At 38.8% G+C, this 18732-nt stretch overlaps 3 protein-coding genes across 3 annotated transcripts in view; 2 read left to right on the top strand and 1 right to left on the bottom strand.

Annotated features, from left to right (window-relative positions):
• On the top strand, positions 1-3079 carry LOC127633804 (glucose-6-phosphatase catalytic subunit 1-like). Its single transcript, XM_052113123.1, has 5 exons — positions 1-274; positions 369-478; positions 587-695; positions 1673-1788; positions 2034-3079. The coding sequence occupies exons 1-5, from the start codon at positions 45-47 to the stop codon at positions 2534-2536; spliced, it is 1068 nt and encodes a 355-aa protein (XP_051969083.1). The 5' UTR covers positions 1-44; the 3' UTR covers positions 2537-3079.
• A 910-nt stretch (positions 3080-3989) lies between these two features.
• aarsd1 (alanyl-tRNA synthetase domain containing 1) lies at positions 3990-15901 on the bottom strand. The gene is made up of 12 exons (XM_052113122.1): positions 15790-15901; positions 12342-12470; positions 12048-12207; positions 11577-11634; positions 11301-11457; positions 10771-10887; positions 10501-10631; positions 10345-10411; positions 10136-10227; positions 9958-10012; positions 9747-9841; positions 3990-5050 (listed from the first exon to the last, which is right to left on the bottom strand). The coding sequence occupies exons 1-12, from the start codon at positions 15826-15828 to the stop codon at positions 4912-4914; spliced, it is 1239 nt and encodes a 412-aa protein (XP_051969082.1). The 5' UTR covers positions 15829-15901; the 3' UTR covers positions 3990-4911.
• Positions 15902-17324: 1423 nt separating this feature from the next.
• sgms1b (sphingomyelin synthase 1b) overlaps positions 17325-18732 on the top strand; it is a 46815-nt gene continuing 45407 nt past the window's right edge. Inside the window, exon 1 of the mRNA XM_052113136.1 lies at positions 17325-17501. The gene's annotated coding sequence lies outside the window, so the exon portion shown is untranslated. The remainder of the gene's footprint in view (positions 17502-18732) is intronic.

Genomic DNA, 18732 nt, shown 5'->3' on the forward strand with positions numbered 1-18732 from the left:
TAGATTGTCAACAACGAGACAAACTGCCTTAGAGCGCATCTAAAATGAATAGTGTGATGGATACACTGCATGGGTTTGGGGTGAGTAGCACCCAATACCTGCAAACCCATTACAAAGATGCTCAGGGGTGGTTCCTTTTTATCTCCTTTGCTGCAGACCTGAGAAATACCTTCTTCATCTTCTTTCCCATCTGGTTCCATTTAAAAGAATCAGTTGGCATCAAGCTTATCTGGGTGGCTGTGATTGGAGATTGGCTCAATCTGGTCTTCAAATGGTAAGCACAGGGACTAATACACCATAGGGATTTCACTATAAATAGAATTTAAAAGGTGTACCTGAAAAACTGACTGTTGATTTGTGCATTGAAGGATCTTGTTTGGAGAACGTCCATACTGGTGGGTCCATGAGACTTCCTACTACACAAACAGCTCTGCTCCACACATCGAGCAGTACCCCATGACCTGTGAGACTGGCCCAGGTGCGTCTTTCTCACTATAGTAGTATCGGATCACACTGTAGTAGACTTCAGAATTTTCTCATTATACATCAAATACCACTTTCATCACTTAGTCGTGTCTTCATGCAGGTAGCCCATCTGGTCATGCAATGGGTGCTGCTGGTGTCTACTATGCCTTGGTCACCTCCATCCTGGCCATAATGCTGAACAAGGAGAAGAAAACGTCATCCAAGAGCCTGTAAGTCAACTTTTAATCACATTTTAATTAAGCTACTGAATGCTTCCACAATAGCATGATCAATTAAATTGGGGTCCAAATGTCAAAATCATATTATCATAAAATCATATTATCACCATAACAATTTGCGTGAAAGGTTGAATTGGAAGACTTATATTTTTGATATTTGGTAAATTGACCATTTGCATATTGACATTGTATTATGGAGTTCAAATACTGTCAAAATTTTGCTTATTCGATTAGAGGCTTAGTAACAGTGCGGAAACGTATATATTTCTTATTTGTTAGATTAAAACATTTCTATGTTTTACATTTTCAAAATCCCCAAACTTTCTATTTGATTTTCTATCTAGTGGCGCGCTCAACCGCGCTTTTAATTTAGTTTGAATCTGTGTTACAGGGAGGCAATTTCAATGGAAGTGAATGGGGGCCAATCTGTAAATGTTAAAATACTGTTACAAAATTATAGCCACAAGATGTAAACATTATGGAAGGTAACATGGTTTTAGTGTGATAAAATTACTTACTAACCTTTTCTGTGTAAAGTTATATCCACTTTTACAACTTTGTTGTCATGACGCATACAAATGATGATTGAACCAACTTTACAGCTCAAATAATACACATGTTTTAACAGCAGAATAAATGTAAGTGCTTTTAGAAAGCTTCCAATTTCTGCCTTTAAACCCTCCAAATATTGACCACAATTCACTTCCAAAGTAATTGCCTCATTTTAACCTCGATTTTTTTTTCTTTAAGAAAAGAATGAGTTGAAATAATTTTTCGTGGTAATCAACATTATGCCACACATGCTGTCGATTAAGCCAAACTTATACTGAACCCTGAATATTCCTTTAAGAACATTTGTTTCAAAACAGATAAGTAATTTTAAAGTCAGTTATGAGAAAACTGCCATGCCTCTTCTGCAAAACAATCAATTTATGAAATCCTTTTTAATGAAATGTTTTTTTGACCAGGTACTTGCGTGGTTCATTCTGGACTCTCTTCTGGATGGTCCAGGTCTGCGTATGTCTCTCCAGAGTTTTCATTGCTGCCCATTTCCCCCATCAAGTTATCACCGGTGTTATTACAGGTCAGCATTGTCCACCTTAAAATGTTTACATTCATGCAATTGGCAGATGCTTAATCCAATATGACTTACAGCGCATTTAAGACTTACATTTTATCGAGCTGTGTGTTCCCTGGAAATCAAACCCATAGTCTTTGCACTGAAAGCACAAGACTCGAACATACGAGCAACAGAAGCACAAAATAAATCTTGAAAGTTTTGAGTTTGTTGAGTTTTTGAAATTAAATGATTTTTTCTTGTTTTTTCAGGCATGATTGTTGCAGAGGCGTTCAACAGACAAACGTGGATCTACAAAGCTAGTCTGAAAAATTACTTCAACATCACGTTATTCCTTCTCTCTTTTGCGGTGGGCTTCTACGTGCTCCTTAAAGCTCTGGGTGTGGATCTCCTGTGGACCCTTGAGAAAGCCCAGAAATGGTGCGTCAATCCAGCCTGGGTCCATATGGACAGCACCCCCTTCGCCAGCCTGTTGAGAAACATGGGCACCCTCTTCGGTTTGGGACTCGGCCTTCACTCCCCACTGTACACTGAGAGAAAGAAGAGCAACAGTGCTAGAGTCAGGATCACCTGTATTGTCGCCTCTCTCTTCCTGCTGCATCTCTTTGATTCCATCAAGCCTCCAACACACATGGCTGCTCTCTTCTATCTGCTGTCTTTCTGCAAGAGTGCCACCGTTCCCCTCGCCACGGTCAGTATCATCCCTTACTGCGTGTCTGGAGCTCTCGGATTACACAGCAAGAAGCAAATTTAAGCTGGAAAAGAACTCTACAAGACTGTAAGACAACTACGCAACAATTTACAGTATTTGTTAAACTAGTTAATTTCCACAATCCATCCCATCAGTCAAATGAACAATGCCAAAATGATCAACTTTAGACTTTTTGAAATGTGTTTTATAACTAAAGGGATGCAGATAACTAGAGTTTAAATTAAGCACTGTTATATTGCATGTATTGTTAAGGATTGTGTGTTTTGTTAGAAAAAATATGTATTTGTACTTTTTGCTAAAGGTTGTATAACTTATATCTTTGTGCTTTTGGATCTACAAGAAAAGGTCTGGTCAAACTTAAGTGTTTTTGCTTAAGGTTAAGTTCTTTTTTGAGAACTAAAATAATATATTTATATATAGGTGGACAAATTATGTTCTCCCTAAGAATTATATATTTTTTTAGATGTATTTTCTTTAATATTATATTTTTGGAAAATGTTTAGGTCATTTTTAATAAAACACTGAAAATGTACTTTGTCCCGTCCTCCTTTCTGTCACACAATTCAACCCTCAGAGACCAAAGTATATTTTTATTTTTTGTCCATCTGTGAATGTGGTTTAGGAAGCCATTAACAAAAAAAAAAAAAAAAAAAAAAAAAATCTTGATTTTTAAAAATGTATATTTGTATTGTTTTGGGGTGATTGTGTGACTTTAGCAAGCGGTTAATTTTATATTTATTTTTCATCCCAACATTTTTGTTGTGATACTGTTCAGGGTATCAGTTACTGTTATGTGAATTATATAAATGGGTTTTGTTTAACTGCTGTAAACAAACATTGCATTTTTGATGGGTCTCTAAGGGTTAAACATCTTACAAAGACATTTCCAATGAACACACACACACACACACACACACACATATATATTATATATGTGTGAAGTAATGCACTTGGAAAAATATCAATGTCAATAATTTGTAATAAATAAAATACATAGAACAGAGACCAGTAAAACAAAACTAAAAGCAATCCCTGAGACCAATATAATGCAATTGGCCTAAAACTCTTGTTTTTTTAACTCTACCTTTGAAGAATACTCCACCCAAAATTGAAAATTCTTTCATTGTTTATTCACCCTCATATTATTCCAAACCTGTATGATTTCAGTTAATCTGTTTTGCAGCAGACTGATCTGACTGTGAAGTCAGAAATATTAGGTTGACTGTTCTTTAGCTAAAATTGGTCAGTTATTCCCAAATTGTGAAAAACTGCACCCTTTGACCAAAGCGTTAAGTGTTGTCAGGTGTATGGGCACGTGTAAGCTCCACTTTCCATGTGTAATATCCAGAGAGTGGTACTAAAAGAGAGTTGTGAAGCGAGTTGATTTCAGCTGTACAGGCTGTAATACAGTGAAGAGGACTGTATATTTATTCAACTCTACCCCCCAACCCAAATAACAGACCTAACAATCAATGGAGTAAAAATGTTGTATTAGAGGGAAAAATGCAACCTCCAAATCTTGCTTGTCAGTGTTTATATGAACGCAATTACATCCTGGTTTCAGTGCGGGATCTCAACCCAGGTCTCTCACGCTGCTGACTTGACAGGGCAAGGTAAACACTTGGGCCAATGCAAAAATGTCTGATAGGATGACACTCATCTGTGAGTCGGCATAATGAGGCCAATCTTAGGGTACCGGAACTCTCTGAAACAACATGCCGACTTCCATTTGTGCTCATGTTGTTTGCAGAATATCCGAGCCATTGTTTTCTGTTCAATGAAAGTGCACGTTTATTTGTACTGCAAAACACCCTTTTATTTGAGGCATAATAATTAAAAAAAGTAATCAGAGTTTGACAGGTTTCTAATTTTTGGTTGACCTATGCCTTTAACTGCTTAGACACAAAGTACAATCCACAGACATCACACACAATTTCCAATTTATTCAAGCATTTTTACAAATTTATTTTTAATATCTGGAGCTGAAGTTGAGCTGCTGTATTGATTTCTCATTCAGCTGCTGTATTGATTTCTCATTCATATAATTTCAAATACATTGATTGGGGGGGGGTATAATTTAATTTAATTCTGACCCAAAAAAAAAAAGATTATGTTAAACTCATACACATAGCAATAAACCAATTTATAACCTCTCGTAACGAATAGCCTTATGATTTATCTTTGTCCTTTCCAATTAATCTACATTACTTCTCTCATACACTTAATTAACTCTACAGAGTCCACCGTTCAAGTAATGTTATCTCTGATCATTGTAGTTATCAGGCTTCAAGCACTGTGGAGTGGAATCACAATTTAGTAATTGTCTGCTTAAGTCTGGATCATCACTCGACCATTTGCTCAGCAGTCTCACTGCACCTGTGTGTGTCAGTCAGCGTTGGAAGTGTCAGGTCAGTTCTTTACTCCTCTCCTGCGGTGAGATTGCAGCTGTGCTCCTGCAGTAACACCTCTGCTTCTGCTCTCTTCGCCAGACTGTTGGCTTTACCCTGGTAACGTCCTGACTTTCCAGCTCCTTTACCCTGCAGCAGCTCTGACACCCTAAAAATGAGGACAAAAACTATTTTTTGGACCATTTGTTTAAGAGTGCCACCTACTGAAAGTATCATGACACTACATAATGCTGCATAGGGTGGAGGAGGGGGGGGGGGGGGTCAATACCCTGAAGGGTTGCTTACAGTATAATTTTCTCTTAACAAGAAATGGACTTAGCAAATGTTTTCAAGACATACTAATCTCAGCAGAAGCAACAAACAAGACAGTAAAGGCAAACAGTGTGGCTGGATTGTTTGTACATGTTCCTGGATAAACATCTTTGTTAGTCCTGGAACAACATTGCATGGGAACTCAATAAATACTGTAAAAAAACATCAAAGGATGCACCTCTTGTAGATAGTTGAGAATGACCAGAGTGTGCAGAGCTGTAATCTTAACAAAGGGTGGCTAGTTGAAAGAAGATATAATATTAGTTTTGATTTGTTTATAGGGGATTGTCACGAAACATGTCAAGAAAACATCCTGCTCATATTTAACCCCAAATCAATAAAACAAGAGAGATTTAGAAAGTCTACATTTAGCACCATTACGTTTTTTGCATTGTGACATTAAACACTTAAGCACAGTTTCAGTTTCTCATTACTAACCTATAACATTTTACTTTTACTGTTTCCATTGTTTTCAATTATGATTCTTATTACAGTATTTTTATTTTTAAATGTATTAATGATTTTTAAAATTAAAATCAATTAAAATAAAATGCAGAAGCAAGAGAACTACTATGAAGTATAAATTATTTAAACTTTAAATGATATTGTAACAGGTTCGTTCGGTCATGTAAAGAAGAAATGGGAGCCGGGTGAACACTCCAACATCAAACTTTTATTAACAGAAAAGATCGCTTTTCAGCTATTAGCACCAACACAAATATTTTCTTTTCAGCACAAATGCACAGCTTCAAGCTCAGCCCTCTCTCGGCCTTGCACTCCACAGAAGCCAATCAGCCACGCCCCCATCACGACATACCCCATCGCCTGACTCAGGCCTGTGGACCACCTTGAACTTGAATGGCTGGAGAGCCAGATACCAAGCAAGGAAGCGTTGGCATCCTTCATGCGATGGAGCCAGGCGTGTTCCAAACAGAGGGTGAAAGCACATCCCAACAAGACAGTACTGGAGGGTGAGGACCACCCAATTGATTTTGCTGTACTTAGTCTCTCTCATAGAGAGCTTGCGACTAATATACAGCACAGGGCGTTCCTCCCCCTCCACATCTGGGACAGTTCCGCTCCCAACCCCCTGTCCGATGCGTCCGTCTGCAAAATAAAATGGAGAGAGAAGTCAGGAAAGTGCAATAAAGGCTCAAAGGCACAAACCTACTGTACGATAATAGCCAGCCAACCCCAGGAACTGTCTCACCTATTTTTTGGTCTTAGGTTTTGGGCAGGTGGGAATCCTTGCGGTCTTATCAATTTGGGGCTGCTCCTGTCCATGATCCAAGGGGAAGCCCAGAGACCATACTTCCACCTGTCAAAATGCACAATTCATTGGGTTTGCCTTGAGTCCCGCCCAACTCAAATACTTCAGGACAGCTCAGATCCTGCAGGTGCTGCTGCCAATCATTACTATAAACTGTCACCAGATAGGCAGCCTCCACGGAGTTCTCCCCATTTGAATTACTGCACGAGCGTCGAGCGTGCAATCTCAATCTCCTAAAACCATGGAGTGAAGCGCCCCACATGATCTTGGCAACGGTGGTTCCGGAGAGGGAGGAGCTCAGACCTGAGATCAACTTAAAAGCAAGCGATCGAGTCACCCCTGTCACTTGCGGAGACCACGTCTCACCCTCACAAGTCATGGAGGTTGCCAGGTTGCAAAGTGAATTCTCTGATGTGGTCTCTTCTCTTCCCAGTCTTACGAATCTCATAGAGCACCATATGGAAATGACCCAAGGGGTAGTGGTACGCAGTCTGATCCGTTTTAATCCACAAAAATGTGTACAGTTCGCATAGTGTGTGTGACATAAACATAGAGCCTTGATCAGTGAAGATTTCTTTCAGAATCCCCACTTGGGAGATGAGGTCCATACCAATTTGTTCGAAGGGGACCTCAATCAATGGAAGGGGTCACAATGGCGCTCTTGGGGTGGCTGGCAGATTCCCCAGCTGACATTCACGGCATGCAGGACACCATCTGCGAACATCCCCATGAATGCCCGGCCAATAAAAATGGGCCATTGGACGGTTCAGTGGCCTGCCATCAGCTTTTGATGAGCCACCTTGAATAGCATTTACCAACGGCTTTTCAGGATTAATAATTGGGTTGTATCTTCCTTTGTCTGAGCATCCTGTGTCACTCGATACAACTGATCCTTGATAACTGAAAAATACGGATATGCGAGTGCAATGTCTGGCTGGAGGCATTGACCTTCAATCACTTTCACTTCAACAAAGACGTGTCTAAGGGTCTCATATTGCAGTTGCTCCAGAGGGAAATCCCCTGCAGGGAATCCTCTAAGGGCTGGGAAATCACCCTGACACAGAGCTGAAATAGATGGCCTGGCTCTGCCTCCCCAGCCACTGAATTGCAAACCACACATGAGATACTTTGTTACAGGGCCCATTCCCACATATTTTCCACAATAAAGTGACAAATGCCAGAGAATTCAGACCCAAGATTAGGGGATGGTGAGGCGGGGACTAACCATAGCCTCGACACTATGCTTTTGTCCCCGAAATTGAATGATGACCGTCACTAGTGGGCAATCATGCACACACACCTTACCTTCAACCGCTGGCTTGTATCCAAAGCCTCGGATTGAACCAAGCTTTGGTGAATGGAGGTTTAATTACAACCTGAATCCAGAAAGGCTTGATATGTTCCCCCCTTTATACTCACAGGTATCTGGTATGCTCCTGCTCGATCGGGGGTGGACTGTGGTGTGTGGGGGACCCAGACCAATGTCTCCACTTCAATCGTGGGGCATCGGTTCTGGAACTGCCCAAGTTCCCCACAGCTCCAACAGACCGGCCACAACCGTGGCAGTGGATTAATCTGCTTGTGGGGGAGAGTAAAGAGGGTTAGGGGAATGGCCCATGGGACCGGGAAGAGAGAGAGAAGGGAGCTCTCCAAGCCCCTGGGTATGCTGCTAAATGGTCCTCCAGCAACGCAGGACGGTGGCACTGGACCCACTCCGCCATTCCCTTCGGCAGCTGAGACAAACTGACGTCATCAGTTTCGCCCTCCTCCTCAACCAGCAACCACTGCTGGAAGGCGTCGCGGAGCTGTTGTGCGAAAACAAATGGGCAGCCAACCTCGCTCAGCATCAGTGTGTGTAAATACTGGCAGTGCTATTCCAGGCTGCGGCCGACCCATTGCAGGATGGCTTTCTTCAAATCTTCAAGAAGTTGGCAACCGGGAGTTGTTAAGCCACGAGTTGGTCTTCCCCCTAAAGCAGCTTTAGCAAATGGACCACCCCATGCGAGCATGGCCACTGCAGGGCTCTGGCCGTGTGCTCGAATAGCTCCAGGAAGGCCTCCGAGTTGTCACATAGGGTCCTGCTGCTGGCTTGCGGCTGAAGCCCCCTCCTGTGGCAGCAAGCTCCGCAACACCCGCCGGTCCTCTGCTTGGGCCTGGAGGAGCACTTCAAAATGCTTCTACTGCTATTTCCGCAGCTCAATGAGGGCCTGGTGTTGTGCCTAGTGTATACTGAAGAGAGACTTAAAGACTTATTCCAGTGGCGAGGACGTCATGGCAGCATATCCCTCCTCTTCCCGGGCACCAGTGTAACAGGTTTGTTTGGTCATGTAAAGAGAACACGGGAGCAGGGTGAACACAGAAAATATTTATTTTCAGCACGCATGCACAGCTTCAAGCTCGGCTCTCTCTCTGCCTTGCTCTCCACAGATGTCGCTCAGCCACATTACCATAAATCTATAATTTCTTTCACATTGCGGTAATGAGAATATCAAAAGACCATCTTTTCTTCACACTGCGGTAATAAAAGCATCAAAATTACCATCTCTTTTCGCTATGCCGTAATGAGAATATCAAAATAACCATATTTGTTTGCACTGCGGTAATGAGAATTGCAGGGGAAAATGTGCAACACGGCCATGAAAATAATGTCACAACATAAAATAAAACCTTAGTAGCCCTAAAAATATAGTCTTTAGTTTTTATATGAAAACTATAATTATTTATTTGTTTCTTTTGATTTTGAAGTACTATAGGACCAGGACTTTGTTCTTTCTTTCTTTCTTTTAAGTTTCATGAGAATCACCCCAACACTTTTTAGTAAATACCTATAACACCTTTATTTTAACATGCACAAAACTGTAAAGAATGAGTAGGTGTGTCCAAACTGTATGTGTGAACATTTGTGAGAGATAATAATTAATGATGTACACAAATTAGAAAATTAAATTAACATATTTTTCACAGAAAATGTTGTAATATCCATTGAGAAGGCTGTCAGTAGATTTCAAAACTAAAAATGTCAAGGTACTCACCAATTCTGCTAACTGGAAAAGCGGGCACAGCTATAGGACAATGCTTATAATAAACTGATTACTTAACCTGACGGACTTATCGCTTTATTAATTAATGGCTAGGGTAAGGCCAATAATTGTTTGATAGGAATGTTGTTAAAGGACCAACGAAGTATGCTGATCAAGGAACATAAATCCCAATTTTCCACAATGCAAAAAAAAAAAAAAAAAAAAATCAGCATTCTTCTTACCGAGGTCCAAATTCAGTTACAAAATTCTCAGGGCCTGCAAGAAGGAACAGTCCTGCACCCTTCTCCTCACCCACTGTCAGGAAGATCACTGTGTCCTACAGAATCAAGGCATAAAGCACATAAAACAGCTTTATAATAATCTGGGATAGGAGAAAGTATTTTACCATTAAAAGTAAAAACTAAATCTCAGATATACTGTGATATAATTCACCTGAAATCCGATTTCATTTGCAATGATGTTCATGAACTCATTATCACCATCTTTGCTGTACAAAAAAAATTATCAAAAGACAAGACGCCAAAGTGTTTGACCATTACTTGCTAAAATACATATTTCTTCATTCATGAAATTAAACTTAAGGCTATAATGGCAGAATTTAGGCACACACTTGTGTAAGCTGAAGAATTTTCCTCTGTCCAGTTTGCTTTTGAAGTTCTGTGCAATCATAACAGCCATTTCCCTCAGGATACTAAGATTACACTGCCAGAGGAACACACAGGGTAATGATTTATTGCTGAAGTACTGTAAAAGAGTAATCCTTGTTTGCTGCTACTAAACAAGCAATATGTCTCTATAGTTGGTTTTAAAGTAGCTTACTTTCTGAAGTCGTTTTACCGTCTTCTGTAGTTTGTCCACTGCATCGACATGTTCATCTGCCCCTGTTCTGATAGACCACACAGTCAAATGTTAGTGCAAAACTACAGGAGAAACAGAGATATCACCTCACTCTAGAATTACGTGAACTACACTCACTTAAGAAGGGACGTCAGAGATTTTTCAATGTTGTAACTCTTCTCAGCATGCTTTAGCACCCTGTTGCCCACTAAGAAAATCAGGTTGGTTTTATTCTTTTTTCCTTTTTCAGTTCCCAGAATCTTAATAACCTATAAAGCATGTAAACACGGATATGTTTGAGTGAGTACACAGCAGAACAGCTCCGAATAATATTCCAAGATCACGGTCCACAGGTTAAATTGGAAGCTGAACTAAATTGTAGTTGCAAACTGGGACACGAGTACTGACCTGCAGGTGACTGAGGTTGGACACATGAGTCCCACAGCACATGTTGGCATCTACACCCTCAATGTCAATGATCCTGATGGGTCCAGCGTGATCGTCAGGAAGACCACGACTTCTCACCTGGTTACATGAATCAGAAAAGTTTGCTGGTCAACACTTTTTATCAGCTATTTTATTGGAAAGCTGGATATTTACTGATACACAAGTTTCACCTTTACAATTTCACTACATTGTTAACAATTGCATTAATTTATCAGTCAAGAAGGTAACATTAAATTGATGGGAAATTTGATTCCATCCGTCCGTCTGTTCATCTATCTATCTCTGTCTGTCTCTGTCTGTCTGTCTGTCATGGCACTTTGCTAGTCAGTTTATTAATGTTTTTGTTGAGTAAAGTATATCTCTTTTTATTAATTTAATAAATAACAACTATTTAATATAAAATAAATAAAAATAAACTAAAAATAGAAAATATGCATGCATTGGTGTGTATATATTCTAGTCTAATGATTGTATGAAAGGTGCACACACACCTTCTCTACAGCAGGATCATCAATGGACAGCAGGTGAACAGCGACTGGAACGTGTGCACGAATCTTCTCATTCACTGCTGCCTCTAAAGCCTCCATCTCTATAGGCTTCACTGTGGCTGTGTCCAGCTCTATACTGCTACGCTGACGGCCCAACTCCCTGTATCATTTCACAACCAGGCATGATGGATTAACCTTTCAAATTCAAATTGACTTGTAAATTGTTTAGGTAGAAGATAGAAAGGTACAGCAGATCCCATTCTGGACAGGTGCTCTTACCAAGAGGTAGTTTTGTATCCAAACATTGCATCAGCTAAAGCTGTGATCAAGTGTTGTCCTTCAAAAAAATTACAATAACACAATAAGCCAATGATAAAATCACTTTGAGCTAAAATATTATTTAAAGGAATATTTCAACCCAAAATGACAATTTTGTCATAATTTACTCTTTCAGCCTATTACAAAAAAAAAAAAAAAAAAAAAAAAGGGAGAAAGAAAACCTATCATATGGCTTCAAAAGACTTGCAAAAATCTTATGGGCTGCTTTTACTGACAGCACCTGCTCACTGTGTGCTTTCTTAGTTTGACGCTTAAAGAGAAGCTTGGACATTCTGTCTAAAATCTCTTTTTTTGTTTCACAGGATAAAACAACATATGGGTTTAGAATGGCTCCAGGGTGAGTAATTAATGACAAAATGATCTTTTTTTTGGTGAACTATTACTTAAATAAAAAGTACAACAGCACCTCACCTGAATGCTGCTGCATGTGGTCAAACCGTCGCTCCCAGTCCAGCTTGATGTGGACCTCCTGTCCCTCCTCTAGAGCAGAGCTGATGAAGTGCACTGCCTCAGGACCCTGTCTCATTACACGCAGCACAGAGACACCTCCGATCGTCCCATGATCATCAGGCTGGACGTGACACAAGACAGGTCAAACTCAGATCAAGTTTATACAATGAAGAACATATCCAACAACAATGCAAAACAAAATAGATTACAGTACAGAACAGATTTGTAGTATCAGATTAAAGTGGGTAAATTCACCTGTCCTCCTCCCTCTGGAAACAGAATGGTGTCTTTTAGTTTCACTTTAAAACCTTTCACTTTTTCTTTCTTCCCGTTGTTCTCTAATTTTAATTCCGCAGGTACGCAAGACACGACAGATGTGTCAAACTGTAAAAAGGTAGATTAGAAATAACATGAACATGATTTTAATCATTATCAAGGTTATAGCTTAAAGGAGTCATGACATGAGGAATAAAAATGTCCTTAATCTTTTGACATGTAAGAGGTCATTGCACTACAAAAACAAACTGTGAATTTCACAACTCAAATCTTCCTCCTCACTGCAAAAAGAGCATTTGTTTAAACCAATCTGCCAAAACGACTTGTTATCTACTTCCACACTGTGATGTCACAATGTGGTAGACATTAGCATCCGACCACCTCCTCCACAACAACATATCAATGCCCTCTTTATCTTTTTACTTCCGTAGCCCCGCCCAGTAGTGTGGAGCAGTGAGATGGCAAGGAGAGAGCAGGTCATTCAAGAGCAGAGAGCCAATCAGAACAGTGGGTGTTTACTGTCAAGTCTTAAAGGAGAAGCAGCACCAAAACTGAGTGTTTCTGACAGAGGGTCAGAATGAGGGTGGAATATTATCATGATTTACAAATATATGACAGTTTTTTGTGCTAGAAAACTTTACTAATATTATAAATGAACCTCAAGGAACATATCAGGATAATAAAAAAAAAAGGCATGTCATGACCCCTTTAAAATGTATATATAATGAATAAGTAATGGCTGTCAACCTTTTCTGACCCAGTAGACCACTAACTACATGAATACAAATTCATTTTAACAATACAAAATCATTTTAATTAATAACAGTAATGTTAGAAATGTTTAGAACATTTAAAATTATACAGATTTATTATATATATATATATATATATATCCAGTTGGAAACCGTGGGTATCTATTGCTGTAATATGTTTTCTTTATAATTTGTATAATGCAGTTCACTTTAAAATAAACAATTGTCCTGTGGAGTGACAAATACATTTTTAAAAGTACAAATACTTTGTGTTGTCTCTCAATTAAGAAAAAGCCATATAATAATTGTAAAACAAAATAATAATAATTATATAGTTTTATATGTATAGCATGCAACAGTGAAGAACAGCTAACAATAACAGTAAAACAAAATAGTAATTTTAATAACAATATACATAGTGTGTGTGTGTGTGTATATATATATATATATATATATATATATATATATATATATATATATATATACTGTATATATATATATATATACTGTATATATATATATACTGTATATATATATATATATATATATATATATATATATATATATATATATATATATATATACACACATACAGTATCTCACAAAAGTGAGTACACCCCTCACATTTTTGTAAATATATTATTATATCTTTTCATGTGACAACACTGAAGAAATGACACTTTGCTACAATGTAAAGTAGTGAGTGTACAGCTTGTATAAGAGTGTAAATTTGCTGTCCCTCAAAATACCTCAACACACAGCCATTAAGGTCTAAACCGCTGGCAACAAAAGTGAGTACACCCCTAAGTGAAAATGTCCAAATTGGGCCCAATTAGCCATTTTCCCTCTCCGGTGTTATGTGACTCGTTAGTGTTACAAGTTCTCAGGTGTGAATGGGGAGCAGGTGTGTTACATTTGGTGTAATTGCTCTCACACTCCCTCAAACTGGTCACTGGAAGTTCAACATGTCACCTCATGGCAAAGAACTCTCTGAGGATCTGAAAAAAAGAATTTTTGCTCTACATAAAGATGGCCTAGGCTATAAGAAGATTGCCAAGACTCTGACACTGAGCTGCAGCACAGTGGCCAAGACCATACAGCGGTTTAACAGGACAGGTTCCACTCAGAACAGGCCTCGCCATGGTCGACCAAAGACGTTTAGTGCACGTGCTCAGCGTCATATCCAGAGGTTGTCTTTGGGAAATAGACGTATGAGTGCTGCTGCATTGCTGCAGAGGTTGAAGGGGTGGGGGGGTCAGCCTGTCAGTGCTCAGACCATACGCTGCACACTGCATCAAATTGGTCTGCATGGCTGTCGTCCCAGAAGGAAGCCTCTTCTAAAGATGATGCACAAGAAAGCCCGCAAACAGTTTGCTGAAGAGAAGCAGACTAAGGACATGGATTACTGGAACATGTCCTGTGGTCTGAGACCAAGATAAACTTATTTGGTTCAGATGGTGTCAAGAGTGTGTGGCGGAAACCAGGTGAGGAGTACAAAGACAAGTGTGTCTTGCCTACAGTCAAGCATGGTGGTGGGAGTGTCATGGTCTGGGGCTGCATGAGTGCTGCCGGCACTGGGGAGCTACAATTCATTGAGGGAACCATGAATGCCAACATGTACTGTGACATACTGAAGCGGAGCATGATCCCCTCCCTTCGGAGACTGGGCTGCAGGGCAGTATTCCAGCATGTTAACGACCCCAAACACACCTCCAAGACGACCACTGCCTTGCTAAAGAAGCTGAGGGTGAAGGTGATGGACTGGCCAAGCATGTCTCCAGACCTAAACCCTATTGAGCATCTGTGGGGCATCCTCAAATGCAAGGTGAAGGAGCACAAGGTCTCTAACATCCACCAGCTCTGTGATGTCATCATGGAGGAGTGTAAGAGGACTCCAGTGGCAATCTGTGAAGCTCTGGTGAACTCCATGCCCAAGAGGGTTAAAGCAGTGCTCGAAAATAATGGTGGCCACACAAAATATTGACACTTTGGCCCCAATTTAGACATCTTCACTTAGGGGTGTACTCACTTTTGTTGCCAGAGGTTTAGACATTAATGGCTGTGTGTTGAGTTATTTTGAGGGGACAGCAAATTTACACTGTTATACAAGCTGTACACTCACTACTTTACATTGTAGCAAAGTGTCATTTCTTCAGTGTTGTCACATGAAAAGATATAATCAAATATTTACAAAAATGTGAAGGTGTACTCACTTTTGTGAGATACTGTGTGTGTGTGTGTGTGTGTGTGTGTGTGTGTGTGTATATATATATATATATATATATATATATATATATATATTACACATGCTTTCATTCAAGTAGTAGCTTACAGTGCTTTAAAAAATAAATGAAAACGATATTTAAATAAATGAAAACGCAACAGCACCGCAATAAACCAAATGAGACAGAATGAAAGAAACGCTAAATATATTTTAAAACCTCGACCCATTTTGTCTTTTCAAAGTAAAGAAATGTTGTGAACTCAAAACAAAAAGCATCTGAAAAGCACTATAATGAAAAACTGAAATCACTTTGTAAACACTGCTAAAGATAAGACCACTGAATCAGTTACATCGATACAGTGTTATTGAAAACAGTTGTTCATTCATTTTGGTCACCAAACATCGCTCTAGCATATATTTACATCTTATAAAGTCTGAAAGGTTCACATACCTCCTGCATATAACTGTCTTTCTGACACCAAAAAGCCATGTTTTAAAACGACAATTCATGTGGTTCCTACCAATAAGCAGGTCATTCCTGTAAACTGAACCGAAAATAAAAAATGGCCACGATTTTCAAACTAAAAGTCTCTTAACAATAGTGAATTTTACTAGCATAAATAAAGAGAGAGCTGAGTTTGTTTTTATTTTACTTTATTTGTGAGTATATGTTAAATATGTTATATATGTAATTATTGTATGTAATGCTTTGATGCGTGTAATGCCAATAAATCTACTTCTGATCTCCTGAATCTGATCTATAGAGAGCATGTTGTTTAAACATAAATAAATAAATACAAATTCCACTTGAACCTTATTTTAAAAACATGTAACAAAACAATACTCAAACAAAAATAGTGATGGGTGATATGCTACTGTACATGGTTAAATGTATGTGTTGAACAGATTCTTCACAGCGACATATCATTTTTCCAGTATGTACAATTTAATTTAAGAGATGTTGGGCAATATATGCAGTCTAGACTCCTTAGTGTTAGTTTTCCTTTCTTTCTTTCTTTCTTTCTTTCTTTCTTTCTTTCTTTCTTTCTTTCTTTCTTTCTTTCTTTCTTTCTTTCTTTCTTTCTTTCTTTCTTTCTTGTTTTTTCGTGAGGGTGCTTCTCATTCTTGACCAATAGGCGGCGCAACTGACCAAAAATAAAAATGTATTGCGTATTATATAAAAAATGTAAGCATGTTTTAACATAAAAACATAAAATTGATCAGAGCGCATATACAAACACGCACACGCACGCACGCACGCACGCACGCACGCACGCACGCACACACACACACACACACACACATATAATAGGAATCATACTAACAATAATTTTAAGATTTATGCATTCAAATTTCATAACAAAATTCTATCAAATTTAATTGAATAATCGTGCATAAAAACGATAATAAAAAAAAAATACAGTTTTAAAGTAAATAAGTACAGATGTAATTTTGTTGTGGAATTTTGTAATAAAAATTAAGTGCGTAAATTAAAAAAATAGGCTAATATATATACACAAATTTAACACACATATGGATGAGGTACACACACACACAATATATCTATCTATCTATCTATCTATCTATCTATCTATCTATCTATCTATCATATATATATATATATATATATATATATATATATAGGCCTTTATATATTGTGTGTGTACGTCATCCAGACGTGTGTTTGGCAACTGGCACGTGTACAGATTTAATACATTTATGTTAGTCTTTTACATTATATCACCAACACAGTTCTAGCAATAAAATGATGATCAATAATTATTATTATTTAATCAGACAAAACCACTACACTAGAGGACACAGTATGGCAGTAAATTATCTCGCTGAACTGAAGACAACTGTTCATAATCTGTGAAATGAATGAGGCATCACGTTTATTTGCCATCCATATCCGTACACCCCTCCTACACGCACTCAAAACAGGAGGTCTCGCCCCGCCTTGAATGTAGTCACCAGTGATGGTGACAAAACCTAGAAACCTCCTTACGTGCTTCTGTTACCAATTATCCATCAACTTCACAAACTGAGATTTCCAATCCGTTCAACTATGAATTGCTTAAGCAGAGACTCTTACAGAGTGAGTTACTCAAAGATAAATCAATGCACATCCATTATGTGGGTTCCTGCAGAGGAGAGCTCATGGTAGGTATACTATACAATGTTTTATAAATGTATTCGTTATATTCGCGATGCGCCTTTAAATGTACCCGTCTGCATTCAAACGTTCCAGTGTTACGATCTAACGAGAGCAGCGATTCCAGTGGATACAGTGTATCATCTGTTGATCATCGCAACTTTCTGTAGATCTTTTCTGTTGTCTTTGCTTTGATGCATGCAAAAGGTTATGCTTTAATTCTCTTGGTTTCCATGTTGTGATTAAATTATGCCATGGCATTGGTGTGAACATGCTGAATGTTGTTATCGAATGATAACAGGACGAGACGGTAATTTAAAAGGATGTTCAGATCTCTCATAATGCCAAAAGTTAGCCTAGCATCGAAGCAAACATCATTTACATTTGTACAACTTTGAGGCATTTAGAGGTTAAAAAGGGAAAAGTAAATGGTACAGAGACACGCCTTCTCTACTGATATGTAACAACTCGGTTCCATAATGAAATCATAGAAAGGTAACTGGAAATGTAAGTCACTGGTCGCAGGTTTCTGGACTATACTTGGCTGTTGTAGATAAAAGTTGTCCATTTATAATTTAAGTAAAAATCAGTGTTTGGTCAGTGCAGATTTACAAATGAAATTGGTGGAGACTGGGGCTAGTTGTCACATTTTTAGTTCTAGTGAATAATTCTCAGTTTTTGAAATTTCTCGGCTACAAAAGTTGTGGCTACAAAAAAACCTATTGATTTTTCACCATTTTTGCCCAGTTATAAGGTTACAGTTCAGTCAGACTGATCTCACAGTGAAATTGGAAACAGTAGGTTGACTTTTCTTTAGCTAAAATCGATGTGTGCTTACCAAAATGTGCAACAGTGCCCCCAGTGGCCGAAGCGGTAAGTGTTGTTAGACATATGCAAGTATGGGCACGTGTGAACGTCCGTGACGAAATGTCCACAGAAAGTAGCCAAAAGTGAGTTGTGGAGCCAGTTTTTTAGCTGTACTGGCTGTAATAGAGTGAAGAGGAATGCATATTTTATAAAAATGTACCCCAAAACTAAACCTAACATCAGTGGTGCAAAAATAGATTGTCAGAAGGGAAAATACAACTATTGCTAGCTCTCGTCCTGGATTATGCAAACACGATTTCTCTTATTTTTAACGTGGGATCCGAACCAAAGTCTCCTATGTTGCTGACATGATGTGCATCCGGTCACACTACTGTTACATTTGGAGACAAGTCGACTTCTGGTGTGATCATG

This window comes from Xyrauchen texanus, chromosome 40, assembly GCF_025860055.1.
Source record: "Xyrauchen texanus isolate HMW12.3.18 chromosome 40, RBS_HiC_50CHRs, whole genome shotgun sequence".
Classification (NCBI taxonomy): domain Eukaryota; kingdom Metazoa; phylum Chordata; class Actinopteri; order Cypriniformes; family Catostomidae; genus Xyrauchen; species Xyrauchen texanus.

Coding starts and splice junctions, on each gene's coding strand:
- LOC127633804 (XM_052113123.1), top strand. CDS start 45: ATGAATAGTGTGATGGATACACTGCATGGGTTTGGGGTGAGTAGCACC. Junction 275..368: donor CTCAATCTGGTCTTCAAATG/GTAAGCACAGGG, acceptor TGTGCATTGAAG/GATCTTGTTTGGAGAACGTC. Junction 696..1,672: donor AAAACGTCATCCAAGAGCCT/GTAAGTCAACTT, acceptor TTTTTTGACCAG/GTACTTGCGTGGTTCATTCT.
- aarsd1 (XM_052113122.1), bottom strand. CDS start 15,828: ATGGCTTTTTGGTGTCAGAAAGACAGTTATATGCAGGAG. Junction 12,471..15,789: donor AAGACAGTTATATGCAGGAG/GTATGTGAACCT, acceptor ACCTTTTTACAG/TTTGACACATCTGTCGTGTC. Junction 10,228..10,344: donor CGGTAAAACGACTTCAGAAA/GTAAGCTACTTT, acceptor TTCCTCTGGCAG/TGTAATCTTAGTATCCTGAG.